Source organism: Crocodylus porosus, unplaced genomic scaffold, assembly GCF_001723895.1.
Source record: "Crocodylus porosus isolate Cpor-Errol unplaced genomic scaffold, CroPor_comp1, whole genome shotgun sequence".
NCBI lineage: Eukaryota > Metazoa > Chordata > Crocodylia > Crocodylidae > Crocodylus > Crocodylus porosus.
In genome coordinates, this window is record NW_017728949.1 from 62,748,971 (window position 1) to 62,770,312 (window position 21,342).

At 48.9% G+C, this 21,342-nt stretch overlaps 1 protein-coding gene across 2 annotated transcripts in view; it reads right to left on the reverse strand.

Annotated features, from left to right (window-relative positions):
* Nucleotides 1–18,318, reverse strand: part of STEAP3 (STEAP3 metalloreductase) — a 29,568-nt gene extending 11,250 nt beyond the window's left edge. Inside the window, exons 1-4 of one of the 2 annotated variants that reach the window (XM_019553856.1) lie at nucleotides 17,919–18,318; nucleotides 5,378–5,861; nucleotides 4,149–4,676; nucleotides 1,805–1,969 (exon numbers count right to left, since the gene is read on the reverse strand). In XM_019553856.1, coding sequence (XP_019409401.1) covers nucleotides 1,805–1,969; nucleotides 4,149–4,676; nucleotides 5,378–5,861; nucleotides 17,919–17,956 — 1,215 coding nt within the window. In that variant the 5' untranslated portion in view covers nucleotides 17,957–18,318. Of the gene's footprint in view, nucleotides 1–1,804; nucleotides 1,970–4,148; nucleotides 4,677–5,377; nucleotides 5,862–10,076; nucleotides 10,223–17,918 lie in introns of those variants that run through there. The other variant, XM_019553855.1, reaches the window with a different exon arrangement.
* Nucleotides 18,319–21,342: the final 3,024 nt, after the last annotated feature.

Consider the following 21,342-nt stretch of genomic DNA (forward strand, 5'->3'; position numbering starts at 1 on the left):
ACATGTGTGCAGAAATACACCCCTGGGATGGGGGGGAAGCACCTGCTAGGCAGTATCATTCAGAGAGGAGATCTCGACCATGGGAAGCATTTTCAAAAGTGCCTAGAAGGAGAGGTAAGAGACTGTGTCTCATTCTTAGAAATAACCCAGGTGTCCAGGGACTAGCTCCTCTGGGGTAAATGAGCCCTACAATCCCTGTGCCTGGTAGCATCTCTGTGAGGTGCCGGCTGCCTTTGCAATCCATAGGGACACTGAGGCACCTTGCAGTGGGACCCACTAAAGCCAGCATACTGGACATAAGCCATCGCAGCGAGCCAATGGCTTAATGCCTGGGGATGCAACTCCTTTTACTTGGCACTGGCCACCAGGAAACTTCTTCTGGAGCTCGTTGCTTAACCCAGACCAGCACAAAGCACGAGGAAGGGGAACTGCCATCCTGCCCTGTGCCCACTGATATGAACCACACCTCAAGGCATGTGTTTCTATATCTCTCCTCTGGCTGATTTGACTCCACATCTCTTAGGAGAGCACCCAAACCACTGGCTAAGGGGTGTTCAAAGGCTGTAGTCTTCATTATTAAGGCACAGGTGAATTCACTTCCTGGCTGGCCGCAGAGTAACTGATCTGTGTGCCTGTAGCCACTGCTTACAACATACCACCTGTGAGCCTTCAGGATTCAAATCTCTACTTCTCCCTCTGTTTTTATACAGCAAATGCAGTTTAACTCCACGGTGTGAGCAGGAGCACAGAGACTGCTGTTTCATGGGCACTTTGCAGAAGCCCTGGACGCTAGGGAATCCTTTCTGTATCCAACCCCTTTGCTTTCTGAGAAAGCCCTGTCCACATGTCAGAATAGGTATTTGCTCCTGAGGTGGACAGAATTAGACCCGAATCCCTTAGGTTTCATTTTTTTAGTTAAGGTTGCATCCCAGTAAACCTCTGCTCCCAGGACACTTCCTCTGCCAACTGCCTTAACAATTAATCTTTTACAGGGTTATTCCTAGCAAAACCCTAATAGTCATGGGTCTTGGCTTCCTGCAGTCATCATAATCCTTTGCTTTTCATCCTGGAGTGTCCCAAGGCCCTCTGCAAGCTGTCCACAGCACCTCTACCACATTATGCACGACTGAAGTGCAGCCAGCACTGCGAGGGAGCAGGCCAACTGGAAGGAACATTCCTGCCCTGGCAGGGAGATGGACTGAAATGACCTGCAAGGTATTTTGCATTTCTAACTGGTCTGAATCTAGGAACCCTTCAACTGCACATGGCAATGCTGTGCAGGAGCCGGAGCTGGACAGGAATCCAACGGAGTCCGCAGGAGGAACATCAGACAAGCCAAGCCTTTCCTGGAGTCCTGCCAGGAAAGCAGGGTTACCCCCTCTCCTGATCAGGAGAAACCAGAGAGAGAAAAACCTAGACATGGCAAAGCAGCGCTTACACAGGCAGAGCCTGCCATTAGCCAGCATTTGGGGCATTAATGGAAGTGAAGTAATTGCAGAGGGACAAGAAGAAATTCTACACCTTCCCCACAAAAACCTTGATCGACCCAACCCTGAGCAATACAACACAGCTGCGCAGGGGTGGACATGCAGAGCCGTCCTCAGCTAGCAGGGTGGCTACACTTCACAGACCCGTGCTTAACAACACCCACCAAATCTGGGGTCTGATGGGATCTGCTGGTCCCAGGTGCCTGGGGAAGGAAGGGAGGGGAAAGGTGGGGTGGGGGGAAGCAGCACGCTATGCCCTTTCCTCCTTTCTGCAACCTGTGGGAGAAGCCTCCAGAGTAGGCCAGGGTTGACTTTACCTGAACAAAACTGAATTCCCTCCAGTTGAGAGAGTTGGCGATGGATGGAAGTGACGTGATGGCGAGTAATGACAGCAAGCCCAGGGCGATTATTCCAAAAGAGACATAAATCTCCATTCTCCAGACCTCCTCCTCTATCCACACATCAGGTTTCTTCTCCATTGCCTGGTACAACAATGAAGAGTTAAACAGCTTTGTCTAAACAGAGTGGTTAGGGTCACAGCAACTGGTTTTTATGCTTTTTTTGGAACCAGCCTTTAAACTTGCCTTTAGACTTGTACTTGAATGTTCAACAGATTTAATGCATGTGGGTTTGGTCTCTAGTGAATGGTATTGGAAAAGCTTGCATGTGTTGGACTACGGCTAGCAAACACTCTCCTTTGGCTTTGTGTTTCTGGAGCAGCAGGAATGGAGCTCTAACCCCATGGTTGCTTATCCTCAAGCAGGGGATGGTCTCCCAAAAGCCCTGCTGACATGCCACGTCTACATGAACCACTGGCAAGAGGCAGGGCAGGATGGCACCTGAGAGACTAACTCATTCAGGGAGGCAAAGGCACCTGTGGCAGCTGCAGAAAGGCTTAGTTTCCATAATTTGCTGACTGAAAAATTTACACCTGACTGAAAAGCGCTCAGTATGTCCAGCTCCCACAGCCCTTCACTGGATGTGCAGGTACTTGAAACCTTCAGAATCAAGACCTGCAGTTGCATCTAGAATGAAAATTAACACGAGAAATCAGTTTAAAGCCATGCAAACAACTACAGACCTTTGACTGCTCAAATACACTGTGGCCGCCTCAGAGCACTCATTTTAAGTGCACTGAAAATGAGGAAAATTGTTCAAGCTAATGGAAGGAAAAATGGGCTTTGTACTGCGTTCCAGACGGTGGCATTTATAACTATCCATTTAGGCCATTAAGTGGACTCAATTTACTAAAACAGGATGTTGCTAGAAAACAAAATGTGGAGGAGAAAACTGACACCAAACCTTGTTGGGACTTATTCGTGACTGTCATAGGCAGCAAGTACTGCAGAGGGGAGTTTGCTCTGTGCTGGTATTGAGAGGTGTCTGACACCAGTACAGATTTCTTCTCACCTTTGGAGATCACAAGTAAATGAACCCTGACTGAAGCCTGCATTTGTGTCTCTCTTGACCATCCCATTACACCAATAAAATCCTACATGACACAATATCCATTCACAAGGATTTCAGCAGTTGTGATGCACTAAATGCACCTTTGTCACCCTCATGTAAAACCAACCCTTCTCCTTCATACCAACCTTTCCCAAAGGACCCTTGAGCAGTTTATAAATGCCACTTGCTAACCATCATCCAGCTATCATGCGCTGTGTTTCAGAACAGCTGGTCCCTCGGTGCTTTGCATCTCTTTGTTGTTTCAGACAAACTTCGTCTTCCATAAAGTTAGAAAGCGAGGACTTATGTTGAAGAAATGCTGTACACTGTTAGCTTGTTCACAGCAAGTCCAAGAGGCTTTTCCCTATCACTTCCCCCCTGTCTCTGACTCCTATGCTCAGTTCTTCATTCCGTTTCCATAACAGTCCTCTGGAGGATGTTAAAGTGAAAGACAAGCGTCTTGAAGAGCTAATTCCCGTGATTCCAATTCAGTTTTTCTAGTGTGGATTTGTCACTGGTACCACCAACAGCTCCCTGATGGTGATTCTCAGTAAAACAAGCAATGTCATGACTTTCTCGAACCCGAGACCTTCCCTTCAGTCCTATTTTATTTTACAAAGGGTTTATGAACAACAGTAAAGCAGCAATGAAATGCCACATCCAAAAGGAAAAGCCCACAATCTCCCACTAGTAACATGGGGAGAATTCATGGAAAACCTGGGGGAGGAAAACCCCCCAACAACAGTGGGTTAGGATCGCTCCCCTCCCTGGATTGTTCCCAGCCCAATACTAAGCCCAGACACCCAGGGAGGCAAGGACTGCTTCCCTTAAAGTGGATTTTGCTCACTTTACATTCCTATCATAGTCAACTGCTGTGGAGGACCTTGACTCTCTAACCTGCTGCTGCAGGACTGGAAACATCTGGCTAAAAATAACCATCATCGCTGATCACTACAACTTTCCACTTGACAGCAGAGGCTGTCAAGTGATGGCATACCATCAAGCTGCCACCCTCCAGTGACTCAAGGTTAGTTTCTGGGAAGGGGTATGTGCTTAGCTCCTAACTTGCTTATGTGTGATTGGTCTCATTGTAAAGGAACCATGCAAAAACTGAAGAGCTAAATGCATGGTTTGGACAGTCTATGGGCTACCCAGAAGTTGGAGCTGCATCCAAGATGATGACGCAGGCTCACCAGGTGAGAAACTCGTTACCTGTTTGACGGCTGTCTCTATTAACTGATACCGATGAGACCGGCGCATGGGCAAGGCCAGGCTGTATACAGCATGCAGGGCTGCGCAGAAAAAGCTGAGGAGACCAATCTGCTTTCTGTGCTGTAGCCACTGGTCCAGCCAGTCTGGAAAGCGTCTGTACTTTGTGCCACAGTACAGCTGTAACAAGGCTGCCAGGACCCCAGGCAGATAGACAAGTGACAGCATGACATAGGCCACACATGGCAGCGTGGTATTGACCACCTCAATGGGGATTTTGTAGAACTTGTTCTTCTGCTCCCTGATGTAGGGGTGTATCACTTGTCTGACCAAGTTATAGGTAAAGAAACAGAGAAAGAGGCCCAGGGCCAGAAAGACGGGGATTTTCCAAGCCGGGAGGAGGCGCAGAGGAATGTTCTCAATCTCACAGGCTGAAGACAAGGAGCCCATGTCCACAGGGGTGAAGCCCATGACACGAACCATTTCAGCAACTGCGCGTTTGGCTTCTTGGTTATCGGAGCAGATCAAGACCTGGAATGAGCAGAAAAATATTCTTTAACACAAGAAGAGAGCAGAAGACACAGAAAATACGCAGTTGTAAAGGAATGAAAGGATTCCTAGATTTCAAACAGCTGAATGGCTATCACTTGGCTCTCTGGAGTGCGTGTGCACGAGCATGTGTGTGCACGTGTGTATATGTAAAGGCTGCCAAGAGCACATCTAGCCCAGGACAGGCATTCGTTTAGAGAGAGGAGTTCAAGGTATTATTTACTTACGTATTTACTTACAGTGATATGCTACCGTCTATCCAGAGAGCACAAGCATTTTTAGTCTCTGTTCACAGATGTGGCCCAGAGGAGTTAAATCAAGAAACTTTAAGCACTAATTACAATTTGGTGGCAGAAAAGTTTTTGCCCAGCTTTTAAAAAAATATAGATCTCTCATTCAAATTGTTAAGCTCCTTATCTATTTCTATAGCACTGTTAACACATTCTCGGGACCTTACACCCAAACTGTCACATGCTAATTAACATATATGATCCCTATTTTAAAGAGGGGGGAGTGGAAGACAGGAAGCAAAACGGGTACATCTAAGGCTGCAGAGAGGTTCTGTCAAAAGTGAGACCTGATTTGAGTGGTTTCTGGACATCCACCTAACAGTGAAGCACTCAGCGGATGCAGTCAGAACTCATGTCAGTGAGAGTTTGGCCCTTGGTAGAAGAAAACATTACCTGCTTATTTCCATCTCTGGGACCTGATTGCAAAGTCCATGCTGATATCACATTGAATCCTTTGACAACAGTGCATGTTGGGAAGAGGGAAGCCAGGTACTCTGCGTTTGATTCTTTGTGGAGGTTCATTTCGGCGTTGTTGCTGACATCCACCAGTATCTTGCCCGTCAGCACGTCACTCAGCTCGCAAAGCATAGAGTAGTGTTCCCTGAAAACGGCCACGAAAATGATATCGGTCTTCTTCACCGCGTCGGCCTGGAAAGTCACTTCCACGGCCGACGGAAAGAGGCTGGCTTTGCGCTTGGGGTTGCGGCTTCCAACCACCACCTTGAAACCCGAGAATGTCAGACGAATGGCCAGGGAGCGTGCAAAGTCACCACTTCCCAGGACCCCGATGGTGCGGCCGGCCGTGGGCACCAGGTTTGGGTCATTGTCCACGTTCCGACGGCCTAGGAGCGGCTTGGCCATGTCTCCTCCAGACATCCTTTGAGACAAAAGCAGAAAGGAAATGGTCATGCAAAGCTGCTGTTTTTACTGCATACCCTATCATCCCTGTCTGTGTCCCAGAGAAACAAACCCGTGGAAAAGTGGCAAATGCTTCCTACTACAATGGGGATCTGCTGTGGGCTCAGGAAGGAGGGAATTCCCTCCTTAGCTTGCCGTTCGGTTGTATAGCACTGGTTCCCTGGGTGGGACTGTGGGCACTGAAGATGGTATGTCTGCATCTAAAAGCCTAAGCATGTCCTGCTTCTAGTTCCAGGAGACAAGACAGCTGGCTCATCAACATTTCTACACGTGGCCCAGTGTCGCAGGGCTCTTAGGTGGCCAGCGACTGGGAGGAGAAAATGCTCAGGAGAGGCCCCTAGCGGCGGAAAAGGGGAAGCACAACTGCCAGTCTCTAAGACTGTGCCAGTGCGGGTTGCTAGGGCGACCGGGGAAGCCTGGAGCCAGGAAGGGGCGGAGCTTAGCCCTTCTTAAGCCCAGGCAGAAGGCCAGGAGTTCAGTTCCCCTCCGGCAGCCACAGGAGCAGGAGCTCTGTGGGTGAGCTGAGCAGCCCGGGGCAATGGCCGGAGCCTGACCACCCGGACGGGCTGCAATGATGCAGGGGCAAGGGAACTCTGACGGAGGTAAGGTAGAGCTCACGTGGAGTGGAGCAGGGTTTATGAGCTTGGGTTACAAGCCGGTAGGCTTTTGGGTTATGTTGCAGTCGGCGGGCTGATTCCTTTGTTTGCTTATGGTTAGACCGGAGGACCGGGTGAGGCTGTAGGGGTGTGAGGAGGCCTCATGGGAGCTCCCCAGTAATCTGGGGGTTCCTGGTGCCCAGAGGGCACAGCCAATGGTGCCAAAGAGGGCACAGCTTTGTTTGGGGGGGCACGTTGGCCCAGCCCCTGAGTTGGGGGGCGCGAGGAAACCCGGAGTTAGGGGGCTGCGAAGAGCCCCGAAGAGGGGGTGTGAGGAGCCCCTGAATTAAGAGGCAGCGAAGAGCCCCGGCGCTGAGGGGCAGTGAGGAGCTCAGAGTGAGGGGGCAGTGAGGGACCCCGGGAGTGAGAAGGGGCGTCGAAGAGCCCTGAGGGCAAGCAAAGGGCCGGGACCTAGCACCACGGCCCTAGTGAGAGCATTCCAGTACCGTCTGCGAGGCTTGGGCTGAGGTGCAGGGGAGGAAAAGGAGCCACAGACAGTGCCCCCTGCCATCGGGGCGTGTACAAATGGGCAGCTTCCCACTAAGTTTCATCATTCTTCACTTATAAACAAGATCAAGACATGGCAGGCAAGAATAGGCGGGCGGTGGGCCCACTGCAGGAGTCCGGAGTTGCACACGTGGAGAGACTCCAAAAACGAGACTCCTGTTACACCCAGCCATCACTAGTGCGGGACAGACACCATGCTGAGTGGGTGTGGGTAACCTGCGACCTTATTCTACAGTGGAGGCCTGTGGTTTCATAGCCTGAGATCCACTGGCTAGTCTCCAGTCCCACCCCTTGCTTTCCTCCACCCAACCAAGGATCTGTGGCACCGTGGGGTGCTATACAATATTCACACCATGCACATGATTCACAAGATAAATCCAGATATTTCAAATAGGAATCTGTAGTGTCGGAACATTTTGACCTGTTTGGGCCCTTCTGGCTTCTTTGCAAGTATCTATCCATAGTGGAAGAACAGGTGAAAGCTAAGGGCGGAGCAGGAAACATGAAAGGAGATGAATGGAGAAGCCTACATAGCACTTGTCTACTTTAACGGCTGCCTCAAGTGAGCTCCAGCTCCTTAACGAGTAATAAAATTGTCCTCATAACAGGACTCGTAATGCGAGTTGGACTCATATTACTTAGTGCTTCTGTAGCATCTTCTCATTCAAGAAAAGTGTCCCTTCTACAAATGAAGAGGTGGATTAATAACATTGAACTCAGTTAATAAGGAGGCTATTGCTTGGCTGCGTGGATTTGCACCTGCTAAATAAATTCAAGACATTTCCTTAGTTTTGCAAGCATGAGTAAATTCAGCCTTGTATCACTCCAGGGGGTTTTCTTATTCACTACAGGAAGAAAATCTGAAGCCAAAAGAAGTTAGTCACTCGCTACTCGGCGAGTCCAGGAGTGCCATGAGTAGGACCCATGTCAATGCCAATCACAAGAATATGGGACCCAGGACATAAGACTGACACTATCCCAGGCACCCCTATGACAGTGCGGTCCGTCCCACCCACCCCCACAGCAGGAGGTTTTTTTGCCCCTGCTGCGCCTGTTGGGAGCTGTTTCAGAAACTCACTGCTCCTATTAGAAACTTCCCTCTAATTTCCACCCAAGAGTTATACATGATCTGTTGATATCCATTTGTTCTTGTGCCAATCTTGTTTTATTAGCTTAAAGAGCTCTCTTCCTTGGGTCAGCCCGATCTTCCCAATAAGCTGTATGCACAGAAGGTCACTCTAAACCAAAGGGAGATAAATTTCTCTGGCTCGTCGGCAAGTGAACAGGAATCAGTGTTCAGGGTTACAAAATGGCTGTTAAGGCTAACGCACCTCAAAAGCACTCTCGGAGCGCCCAGCCAGATCGGGAACTGTGCTGCGAGCAAAGCTTTCTTGCAGCGAGGCACTTCTGTTATGCAACAGCCATTCAAGGCATACGGGGATGCTGGTGATGGTTTGGGATAAACTGCCTTTCTGCTTCCAATTAGCTTGTTGGAAAAGGAAAGGCAAACAAGCGCAGAACGAAAGGGGATCGTAACATCCACTGGATTATTTTAATATTTTCAAGACAAAACCTGTTATTGTGCACAATTACATGTGGGATTCAGTCTGAGCAACATGCCATCTGGGCAGCACTCCCAGGTTGTTCTCCTTGTGGCCAGCACTGAGTCCTGGTCCCTGGCTGGAGCTCCTACATCTATGTTAACCCAATGCAAGTGAGAAATAATCCTTGTGCTGAACTACCTGGGGAGAGGGGAGGAGGAAAGCTCTCAGATCTCCTGGTAACCAGATTCCTCTAAATCTCACACAAATAACATGACAGATCTTATTAGGAGATGATAGGGAATGGATTCTTCAAGTAGGAAATGGTATTTTTGTAACTTCTGTATCCCCCCCCCCAAACACACACACATGCCTCAGGCCCCTTCTCTCCCTCTCCCAGCCCTTGTTCTGTCATTCCTTCCCAGCTAGGCCTGTACCCTAATGTCCTTCCATGCCCTCCCCTCCCCTTCCCCGATCCTCCTGGCACAGTCTGTCTCTGCTCAGACTCACCTCCATCTGCTATGCATCCTCGATCCCCCTACACCCCCATTACTCCTTCACTGGACCTACATATGATTCACCCCAGGATGCATCAACACTGCTCTCGGCCTTGGGGTCCCGTGCCCTTCCTCCATGTCCCACCAACACGATGCCTGTAGCACCTGACCTGGCCAGAGCCTGCTGTTCTTGCATTGGGCAGCATGGCTCCCTGTCAACTTTCAGGTCCTTCTTGGTCCCCTTCCCTTCTTCATGCACCCTTCCCAAACTCCTAGCCCACCTTCTACTTCCCCTTCCCAATATGGAGAAGCCTCTGACATCTGACTCTGCTCAGCAGGTGAGCCCAGGAGTCAGTGGCAAATCAGTTTACAAACGTGCCGTTTCCTGCTAAGGTGAACAAGACAGTCTATCTTTTTTAAATGCACTGCCAGCTCTGCCCTCCAAAGGGAAATCCAAATAATTTCTCAACAGCAAGGTCAGCCCCCATCAAAAAAGATGTGGGGAATCTAGGCCAAGTCACAGTCAAGGTATCCAAACCAGGGACATCCTCAATGCAGTGAAAGACAGATGTGTTTCTTGAGCTCCGTAATTCAGAAGCTCCTTGATCAACCTTCACCAAACTTCCCAGAAACTGCCCCAAGATACTTCAGGCTCATTCCTTATCGGGCACAGCATATGATAATTTAAAACATAGGCTTGTAATGGCCAGTGAGCTTCAACCCGATGTAAGAAGCAGATACCACTGTCTGTTTTAAAAAGCTAATCTTCTCCACTGCATTATTAATAGTACTTCGGGTCATTATAGCTGGATGCTTTGGTAACATCTAATTGACTTGTCACTATGTGTGCTGTTTACTTGTTGCATGTCAGTCAGTCTTACTATTTGCAGTACAATACAGTGAGATGCCCCTAATCAAGATGAGCACCGTGCTGTTGGTCGGCTACACGTGTAGTAGGAGAAATCGAACTTACACCAAAATGCATGAAGTCTGGTTATCCTCACATGATACACAGGGGAGCTGAGACATGCAGTCAGTGTCACAAAAGGAAACCCAGGTCTCCACGACCCAAGTCCAGTAACCTTCTCCAGTCCTTTTACTCATTTTGGATAATGCAAATTAAATAGGCTGGCCAATATCACCTTTTTTATAGTTCCCTCTTAATAGATTTAACAGGAATTCTCACATGCCGTCGACTCCAAAGACTGCACTGGATGGAGTCTGTATGTTGGCTGTAAACAGGCTCCACCTTAGGTTGGGTAAATAAATTGAGACGTATTTTTATTAGTCCTAGGTTTCAAAAGGGTGGCTTATTTTTAAAAATCTCCTACTCTAGCAGTGCTTGGGATGTGACAAGCAGCCAGACTGTCATCACGGCTAGGGAACGCTTCTACGGTCTCAATAGCAAGTTCTTCAAAACAAAAGCTCACTCAAGTCCTGTCTTGCAAACCTGTTCTCATAGGACTGCCCCTTGAGTGCTGGGATTAACCAGCAGCATTTTGATTACAGTGTTGGCTCTTGCCTTCACTACTCATCATTATGTGGATAGGTTGGTCAAACAGAACCACAAAAGCAGAAACTAAACTTTGCAAGAGGCTTTGGATCAAATCACTGTTCAAGTGATACAAGTGCCAACTAAGGGCACGCATTCTGCAGCCAGATGATCCCTTTTAGCCCCTGGCTCATTTGCACTACAGTAGTTCTCAGAAACCCTGGTCAGGACTGGGGCCCCACGGGGCTTGTGCTCTTCAAATGCAGAGGAAGACGTGGCCTCTGCCTGAGGGGCTCTAGAGCTAAGGACATACCTGTCCATACTACCACAGGTTGCAAAGCCTCAACATTAAGTGTCAAATCCCCTGGTGCTTCCCAAAGATAAAGTTGGAAAGAAGCATTAGGTAACCTCTGGTTTACACTCTTGAGACAGGCTTGTGTACTTTCACTGGCAGATAGAAATATTCACTTTCTCTATTCACAGCTGCTTCGTTACAAGTGAAAAGAAGTTGTGCAGTTTCCTTCCCAAACCCAAAGAGGCCCCCCCGAGAAGAATACAGCAGGGGCCACAGACTTGCTGAGACTAGAACAGATTCAGATAAGAAAAGGGCTTATCCAAAGCTGCTTTATCCCAGGCTCTGCTACACGTTCGGGGAATCCTTTCACCTCCATCCAGACCGCATGGAAATAACGCTCCTGTTCTGTAAACAGCTCTACATACAGCAAGAAAAAAGTGGGGGGGGAAGACTCCTGGCAATGGGGAAAAAAAAAGAAACTTGTCCTTTCTCTTTCTAAGCTCATCATTACCAGGAGAGTGCATGTTTGGAAGATGAGATGCAATGTGGCCCCCATTTTCAAAAAGGGGAGGAAGGAGGACCTGGGAAACTATAGGCCCGTTAGTCTTACCTCGATTCTGGGCAAGCTTTTTGAGAGTTATCCTGATGCATATCCACGGGGGGCCAGCAGGGGAGATTATGCTTAGGGGCAACCAACACGGGTTCATTAGCGGCAGGTCCTGTCAGACCAACCTGGTGCCTTCTATGGCCAGGTCACCAAATCCTTGGATGCAGGTGTCGCGGTGGACGTCGTCTTTCTGGACTTTCGGAAGGCCTTCGACACTGTCTCTCACCCTGTTCTCATTAAGAAACTGGGGGCTGTGGTGTCGACCCTCACACAGTCAATTGGGTCACCAACTGGCTGGAGGGCCGCACCCAGAGAGCGGTGGTGGATGGGTCATTTCCGACCTGGAGGGATGTGGGCAGTGGGGTCCCCCAGGGCTCGGTCCTCGGCCCCGCACTGTTCAACATCTTCATCAGCGACTTGGATGAGGGGGTAAAAAGTCCCCTGTTCAAATTTGTGGGTGACACTAAGGTGTGGGGAGAAGTGGGCACGCTGGAGGAGAGGGACAGGCTGCCACTAGATCTGGACAGGTAACAAGGGTGGGCGGATGAGAACAGGATGGGATTCAACACAGACAAGTGCAAGGTGCTGCACCTGCGGGGGAAGAACCGGCACCACACCTACAGGCTGGGGAACTCCCTTCTCGTCAGTGCAGAGGCAGAAAAGGATCTTGGACTCATCATTGATGCCAAGATGAACATGGGCCGGCAGTGTGGGGATGCAGCCAGGAAGGCCAACCGTACCTTGTCGTGCATCCACAGATGCATCTCAGGCAGGTCCAGGGAGGTGATGCTCCCCCTCTACGCGGCACTGGTCAGGCCGCAGATGGAGTACTGCGTCCAGTTCTGGATGCCGCACTTCAGGACGGATGTGGACAACCTGGAGAGGGTCCAGGAGGCCACTTGCATGATCAGGGGCAGCAGGGCAGGCCCTACGAGGAGAGGCGACAGGACCTGAACCTGTTCAGCCTCCACAAGAGAAGGCTGAGGGGGGATCTGATGGCCGTCTACAAACTGGCCAAGGGAAACCAGCAGGCTATGGGGGAGTCCCTGTTCTCCCAAATACTACTGGAAGTAACAAGGAATAACACCCACAAGCTGGCAGAGGGTAGATTCAGACTAGACATCAGGAGGTGCTACTTCACTGTCAGGGCGGCTAGGATCTGGAGCCAACTTCCAAGAGAAGTGGTGCTGGCTCCTACCCTGGGGGTCTTTAAGAGGAGGCTAGATGTACACCTTGCTGGGGTCGTTTGACCCCAGGACTCTTTCCTGCCATGGCAGGGGGTCGGACTTGATGTTCTACTTAGGTCCCTTCCAACCCATCTATGAAACTATGAGATGAAGAATGCATGCGTGTCTCTCTCTGTTCAGACACATTCAAATAGGTGAAAAGAATATCAAGGCTGCAAAGCCAAACACTCAGTGTTAGGAAACACTGGAACTCAAGTTGCCAGTGCATTCTTCACTTGCCTCTTTTCTTTGCACATGCATCATGATAAGGGCTTTAGTTACACGATCAGATGATATTCCTGCACATGACCTCTGCCTTCTTCACTGCACGGGATGGACCTGCTCCTGGCATGAATGAGAGTTGTGGTGCTAAAGGAGGCCGCAGGTCTCCTGTTTCACTTGCGGCAGAAGTTGGACGGTGAGCAGCGAATGAAGCATGTGACTCAAGGGTCTCATAGCGAAGGCAGGGGCCCACTACCTTTGAGCGCTGGGCTCTAGCTCTGTCTTGACTGGAGTGGCCTATAAAATGTTGAATAAATCACTTCAGCCGTATTTTTCACAGATGGTCCTATCCATATGCAGAGAGAGGTACTTAGCTATGTTAGACAAGCCAATCATAGACAAACTGAATTTTGTGTGTGTGTGTGTGTGTGTGTGTGTGAGAGAGAGAGAGAGATAGAGAGAGAGAGAGAGAGAGAGAGTGTGTGCGCACATAAGCTTTCATGAACCCAAGCTCATTTCATCAAGGAGCTGGCCACATGGAATATTTCTACTGGTTTAATTGGCTTTATGCTGATATATAAAAAAGAGAAGACACACGTCATACAGCCTTATACCAGGGTAAATTGCTCAGTTTTGGTGAATAACTGCCCAGAGAAAAATTGGGGGGTAAAACTACACCATTGTAACCCCACAGCTAACCTCAGGTATCTCTTTGTTCCAGCATGCTATTACCTGCTGCCTAAGTGGTGAGATGCTGTAATAACACTGACTGTGAGCAGCTACCCCAGGATTGCTGTCTGTCTGTCTGATCTGGATGCCAGTGTAATTCAAATTGTGCAAAGCTGATATAAATGACATGGGTGAAAACATGTCCTGTGTCCAGGCCCTAATTGTGGGTTCATTTTCCAGGTGCCTAATTTGAGACCCTGGAGCCTCCTGTGCAATGATGAGCATTTAAACCTGCAGCTGATATCAGTGAGAGTCAGGTCTGAACACACAAAGGTCCATCTACTGCTAAGTACCCTGCAAAATCAGGCCCCAGGTTCTGCCTGCACTTCCAAAATTAGCAGGCAGTTTGCTCCTAACCTCTCAGCACCGTAGTTTGCCATCTGTAAAAGGAGGATAAAAATATCTCCTACCCTTAAAGAGCTGTTGTGAAAATAGAGTCATGAATGTTTATGAACCACTTGGATCCTGTAGTGATGAGCCTCACAGTAAAGCCTGGGAGGAAACGAATCATTTCATCTTCAGAGAAGGTCTGAACTGAGCACAGTAAATAAGGCTTGAGGTCACACCTCTAGCAATGGGGGAAACAAAATACTCAGTAGCTACTCATTAGGTGAGACTGAGCACTATCCATGTTGTGCGCTGCACGAGGGGGAAAACAGCAGGTAATCATATAAAGACTGCATCACAATATGCAGGGTTTTTGGTTGTATCACAACAGGCATGCACCTTATTTCTGGCATTTCCTTGCTTTTGCATGCTTGACTTATCCTTCTGAATCACTTGTTCATTTCCCAGGTTTCTAATGTATAATTTGCTAGGTTTTTAAAAACAGCATGCTGAAAAAAGTGCGGTCGCACGGCACGCTGGTGAGGCCTCCGCGGGGACCAGCAGAAGGAAGTGCTGTTTTCTCACACAGTCCCTGTTCCCACCCCGGCCAGTTCTCTGCACCTAAGTCTTCATTTCTCAGGCTTTTCAGCACATTCCCAGTCTTTCTGTCAAGCCAGGACAGTTCCCTTGCTTAGCTTTTCATCCCTCCCTCCCTTCCCCACCAAATCCATGCTCTCCAACCTCCCTCTTAGTCCCAGGCTCCTTTTGCAGATTCCTCCTCCATTCTCCGAGTCTCATTCCCAACTCCAAACCTAAGCTTCTTTACCCAGCTAATCCTGGCACCTGGATGGGGGTGTCCCTGCCTCAGCCCAGGTCTCCCAATGCCCGACCCCAATTTCCAGCCCTATGTTTCCTTTTCCTCCCCATTCTCAGACTCTTCCCGCTTTGGCTCCTTGTCCTGACATGGTCTCTGCAGGCTCCCCTTCCCCCCGTGTTTGAATCTGGGTACCAGCTGGGTTTGGTGCCCTTCATTAAGGTGTCTGGACCCTAACAAGGCCTGGAGATACCTAAAATTGCAGTTGGGCTGGAGCAGCCTCTCTGCGGATGGAAATCTGGTTGTATTCAACTGTGAAACTGCAGCCCTTCAGCATGACCAAGCTGGGATTTTGTAACCTTGGTCAAATTTAGTTGGATTTTGACAGGGACGGCTAAAGGCACATGAGGGACACCGGAGTCCCCCACATCTGCTCTCCTTCCACTGATGTCCCCGCTGCAAGTGCTAGAACGTACAGAAGAACAGCTCACCTCCATTTTTTGATATGGGCAAAAACACTGCAATTTTCCCGATCAGAAAAGCCTGAATGGTTTTGGCTCAAATAGAAAGAAAAAAAACCCTCTACCGCCTGTGGCAGACACCTGGCATGAAACATTTTGGACGAAAGGGCAAAGTCCTTGCTACTGTAAATGGGCTCTTCTAACGGGAAAGTGTCCGGCAATGCTAATAAAAGACGGGGCTACCAGCTTGGCCGACGATGACGGCTGTGACTAGACAAAAATAAAGAGCTCCTGCCTATGGAGAGATTACGGTCGGCAGGGTCAAATCTCAGCTCTGCCAGTTTCTGCTCAGGAGGCTGATTCACTCTGCGAGCCTCTACTGCCAACGAAAAGGCAAAAGATTTCACTTTGCAGTAGATACCTCTCTCCTTTTGTGACAAACATGACATTTAAGCAGTTTCCTTTGCTTCTCTGCGCTCAGGAAAGCTGCAGTCTGTTGGATTTGCTGCACATCGCTGTTGCAGTGATGCAATCATGAACCGTTGGAACAGGATCTGTTCTGTAATAAAAGTTTCATAAAGTCAGAATTGGGGGGTTTGGGTACAAATGCCTGGGATTTAATTGTAAAGCCAACGTGCCAGGAGAATACGAATTTTGGCTAAGCTCATTGAAGTACAGCAGAGTCCTTAAGCTGAAGGATGGTAGATTTAATGTTAATGCTGATGACATATAGCTGATGTAACTGCTAATAAGAAGGTTATTTTCATGACTTCTCATCTCACCATTCTTAAGAGGCTCAGACGGGTATTTTGCAAGAGCCTGGAGTACTGCAATTAAGTCCCACGTGGCTTCTATCAACTCCACCTGTGGGCTGTTTTTTTACTGCTCTTATCAAGTTAATTACTACCTAAAGCTGAATTTGTCCTCCCTGAAAAAAGCAGGACTAGCACCTCGCTGGAAGTGTGGCATGGTGAAAAACCTGGACAGAAGGATCCTTTCTGAGACATCAAAAAATACCCTGCCCCCTGTAGATAACGGGCGGGATGCAAGGAGGTGTTCCTTCCCAAGACAATACAAAGGATACCTTTTCACGTGCAGACTGTGCCTGAAGTTGAACTATAATCCTGGGGCTGGTGTGTAAGAGTCGAGACTTCTGAGCTACAATGGCTTTGTTTTATTATTTTTTTTCCTAGTATAGATGGACAAGCATAGCACTTGGTTTGCGGGGAGGTATTTGAAGGTGCTGTCTTGTGACTGGGGGTCTCAGGAACTGGGTATGTCCTCCCTAGTAAGGCTTGCAAGAAAATACTTCAACCCCAGCCTGCCCTGCGTTCCAGGTGTTGCCCCTGAAATGCAAGGAGAGGAAGTTTCGGGGTTAAGGGAAGAGAAACCATATAGCTGCCCCTGTCTTTATGGACTCAGGATGGTCCATGAGCAGGTATGCTGGACTTCTCTCCCCTTCTCCCATCAGAGGGAAAGGACAGGCCTGGCTCAGCGAAGGCACCAGATAGCCTTGTTCTGGGACCCAGGGAGAAGAACTGCTAGAAACTCTTGTTTCTTGACAGCCACATTGTCATCCTGGGCTGGACAAAACTTTCCTGAACTTCCTGGGTTTCAGACTAGTCACCCTTGAGGTCACTTTCCAACCCTATGTGTCTATGACTTCTATTATGGGAGATGGGACTGGCTTGTCCCTAGTGCAGAAGGAGCCTGAACAAAACAGGTGCTGACTCTCTCCTGAACCTTACGGACAAGCTAGCTTCCTTTTCTTTATCTTGGAACGGTTGTGGGTTTGGCCCCGCAAGGCCCCAACTTCAAAGAGACTGCTGGCAGGGGATGGGTTATCTTCCCTTTTGTGCATTTCCAGGTGCTCATACTTTGCTGCTTTGTGACCTGACCCTGCTTTTTGTTCAGATTTGGCCCAGAGTCTGTATCTCTTTGATATACTCCGAATTGGCACAGCCAGCTCCCTTTAACCAGATCTAAACAGCAGCCCTCTTTTGCATTCAAGCTGAAGGACTGATCTTGTACCGGCTGATATAGGATAGCAATTTGGTATCTCTTGGGTCCTCTTGGTTATACTTTTCCTCTCTTGAGCTTGTGGGGGAAGTGAGACACCCCCAACAAAGGAGGCAGGAGTTCTCCTTGGCCGGCTGACAGTGAAAACACCGCAAAATGCCAGGAATGCCTGCCATGCAGATTGATATCCCATCTGGGCTGGTCACCTATCTGGAGAGCAATTCTAGGGCTGAGACAGCAGCTGTCTTGTTACTCTGAGAATCTGCAACGGCTGTTCTTGCAACCTGTGCTCCCGGATATCCAGAGTTACTCCGTTACACCCCAGCTTTCAGCAAGATGTTTGTACCTGATTGACAACTCCCTAGTTTTTCCTCCCTACCCCTTGTTCAGAAGCAGGGACCCTATCTATGTGCTGCTACCACTACGCAGCCAGCTGGTTCTCTCTTCTTTTCCACCCTGTCCAAGTGCACAATACAACGGAGCAACACTTTAAACCAACAAACATGTCAGGGGCATTGGTCTGAGCTGCAGCAAATGCAAAGGAAGGTGGTGACAAGGTTAAAAATAAAGGAGGAAGAAGGGCAATTACTTGCCTTGCATTGACTTATGGAAGTAACCCTTACATTACCACTTCCTCTGCCTGCTTGCAGGTCACATCCATGTCTCTGCCTAGCTGTTTGCTGTTCCAGGCACGTCTTCATACATGCCTAAGAAACACCATGCAAATCTGTACTGCCATTTCTGCCTGGCTGAGGACAGTCTAGGAAGGGGGAAAAGCGGAAAATGATATTTCTGTTATGAGCATTTGCGGGCAGGAAATGTTTTGGAGGATGCACAGTGCCTTACCCAATGGATCCTGATAACTGAGAGGAGACTTTAGGTGTTACCATAACAAATATTAAATAATCAACTATTTATCGTTATGCCTTTTTATCCATGCACGGTTTCCTAGATCAGGAGAAAGCCCAAAGCCAGCACGGAGGCTTTGAGGGAATGCGAGATATTATGCTTGAAAGCTTGCAAAGAACTTTTTTCCAACTACTTGGTCTAATAGAAGACATCATATCTACCCAAAGAGCTGCTGGATACGAATGAACCCTATTGCATTTCCTATCTGAGCGCTGACACACGGCGCTGCTGCCTACATCACTGCTGTCTCTACTTGGACAAGGGACTTTCAGAGTGTCGGCCAACCCCCGGTCTCCTATGCCAAGGCACTCACCCACCCTTCCCCTGACAGCTCTTGAATCAGCAGGCTTTGCCTAACTTTGGAGAGCCTCTGCTCCCAAAAATACCTCTGCCAGCTGCAGAAGGAGTAGGAAGGCCAATTAGCAAGGTAGAAAGGATGACCTTTGTGTTCGTAACTGTAAAGCCCTTTTTGGAGTCAGTCCAAACTTCTTACTTCATTGGATCTCCTAGGACTCCTTTCTCCGTTGGGTCAAGCACAGACACCGAGGTCTTGCCAGGCTTTTGTGTGCTCCGCAGCCTCTTTCTTGTGAAGCCCCTTGAACATAGCAGGGTTGTGGAGTCCACCCCTTTTAAGCTGCACTTTGATTTCCAAGAGCCCTTGGCATGGTGTGTTAATTGATGCTTTATTGCTTTCAGGTTCTCTCTCTCCGATATTATTTTTTGACAGTCTTTTAATACATATTTGATGGCTCAGTCTACTGGCTTGCTGCCTAGTTCACCTCTCTACAGCGAAGAAGCATCTTAAAATAAAAGTTAATTTATTCTAAACAATAAAAGTGATGCCAGTTGATATGTTTTGTTACTTGTATATAATAAATATTTGATGCCTAGATACTTTGGGGATGGACGTATTGGAAACGTCTGAAGCCCTGGTGCTCGTGGATAACTTTATATAAGCATTGATTTCCATGGAAATACACGTCTGGATAAAATTAAATCCGTATCTAAGGGTTGCAGGTTTAAGGCCTCAGAAATTCTGAAAAACATGAGAAGCTAGAAAAGAATTGCAGAGAATCACACTTTATGTATTAGTTTTTCAGGCCTTTTCAAAAGCTCCTAAATATCTTTTGAAAATGAGACTTAAGCTCCCAGTTCACCTGACTCCTTTTTTTAATATATTTACCTCTTGACCTAGGAAACTACGTTACTAATGCAAGCCCAGCATGATTAGGAGCCTAATCTAATGCAGGATCAGATGGAAAACTACAGCACGAAAAACAGTACCTTTAAGTGTGAAAATGAGATGGTATCTGCTTCTAAGTTTGATAGCTGAAGGTCATAATATAGGACTAATTTATAAAAAGTTGGCATATCACATTTTGTCAGCATGACAACTACTTTTTCAGCAAGTTTTCCATTTCTTCAGCAAGTTGGTTTTACTACTAATATTGGACGAACGGTTCTGGGATACGAAAAATGTAGTTTCCCTAGAATACAAGGCCTTTTCCACTATTTTTATAATGTTAAGGTCAAAGTCATGGCACAGTTCCCTTATTTTTTGTTAACATTTTTAAAATGGTATTTTTCCGTGGCTGCTTGTGGAAATCTTGCTGAGTCATCGACTGCAACTTTTTTCCTTTATAGAGGAAATCAAATGTGCACCATGAATATTAGATCTGATTTTACTGCACTGTACTTTATATGTTAACACTTTATATATTAAATGTAGCACATTAAAGGAAAAAGGAGAAAACAAGCGTGGGGCAGTACGCCAATCTTAATCCACTTCCCCAGCCTACTGGAAGCCTAATAGTATAAGCTGCATTCTTCATCCCCCAGCAAGTTTGGATTTTATTTTTTCTCTGTGGGGGTGGCATTTTTCCATGTGCAAGTTTTACTTCAGATTATATTGATTCAATTCCTCTTTGGGAAGGGCCAGTTTCCTGATTTACTTGTACAGTGAGTGCACCGCTCTCACAGCAGGGCTCAGTACAACCGTAATACAAAGAACAAATGTTTTCTCAGACTTCCTGCTCTTTAACAGACAGCTAGCCACACCTGGGCTTTAGTCCTGCAAACCTTTGTGGTCAGTCTCTGCCCCACACTGTGCAGAACCAGAGAAAATTAGGGCTGGAAGGGACCCCAGGAGGCCATCTTATCCAACCCACTGTTCAAGTCAGGACCATCCCCAACTAGATCATCCCAGTCCAAGCTTTGTCTACCTGGGACAAAAAGCCTCCAAGGATGCAGATTTCCCCACCTCTCCGGGCCACCCGTTCCAGTGTTTCCCACAGCGAGCTCTCATGGGCACTGTTCGAAATGCAGGCTTGCATTAGTTAGGTCAGTCACAGTGGGCTCAGCCGAACCGGATTGCTGCGTGGCTGCAGCACAGGAGCTCACGGTGCTACTAACAAGGCCGCTTGACACACATACGAATCTCGCAAAGCTTAAACACTCAATGGCGCGCATCCAGCAGCCGCCTCGGCCTGCAGAGGAGTAAACGTGACGTGCGGTCGGGTCCACAATCAGGGCCTGCACCGCGAAGACATTTGTGTCACAGTGCTATCGCGGAGGCCTTCCCCGCCTCGAGCTGGCCCACCTGGTCCCGTTCCTCCCCCCTCAGCCCGCCACAAGCGAGGTGCCAGTCGTAGACGAGCGGCCTGCTCGCGCGGGCCCATGCCCACACGTCGCCTGGCTGTGCCATGCCCCAACTCCCTCGCGTGCCGCCCACGCGACACCCTCGAGGTCCCGCCAGCCTGGGCCGGAGCAGGGTCCGGCCCCCTCCCCCTTCCAGTTAAAGAGGCTATTGCTCTTTTCCCAGAAGCAACAGCCCCGTCTCACCTCACACCTCGCTCCCGCCAGCTGCGACAGGAAACCCAGCCCGCCCAAGCGGGACGCCAACCCCTGCCCGCCCGGGGGGCGATGCCACCCTCGTGCTGGGGGGCACCTCCCAGCACCCAGCCAGCCCCCACGGGGAGGGGGGAAATAAAGGAGTCGAGGAAGCAGACCCGGCTTCCCCCACGACGCCTGCCCGGGCAGCTCCCCCGCCTCGCGGGAGGCTCCCCCACGCTGCAGCATTTCCCGCCGCGCAGGGGCAGGGCACCGGGAGCAGCTGGCGGGAAATGCCCATGCCCTCCC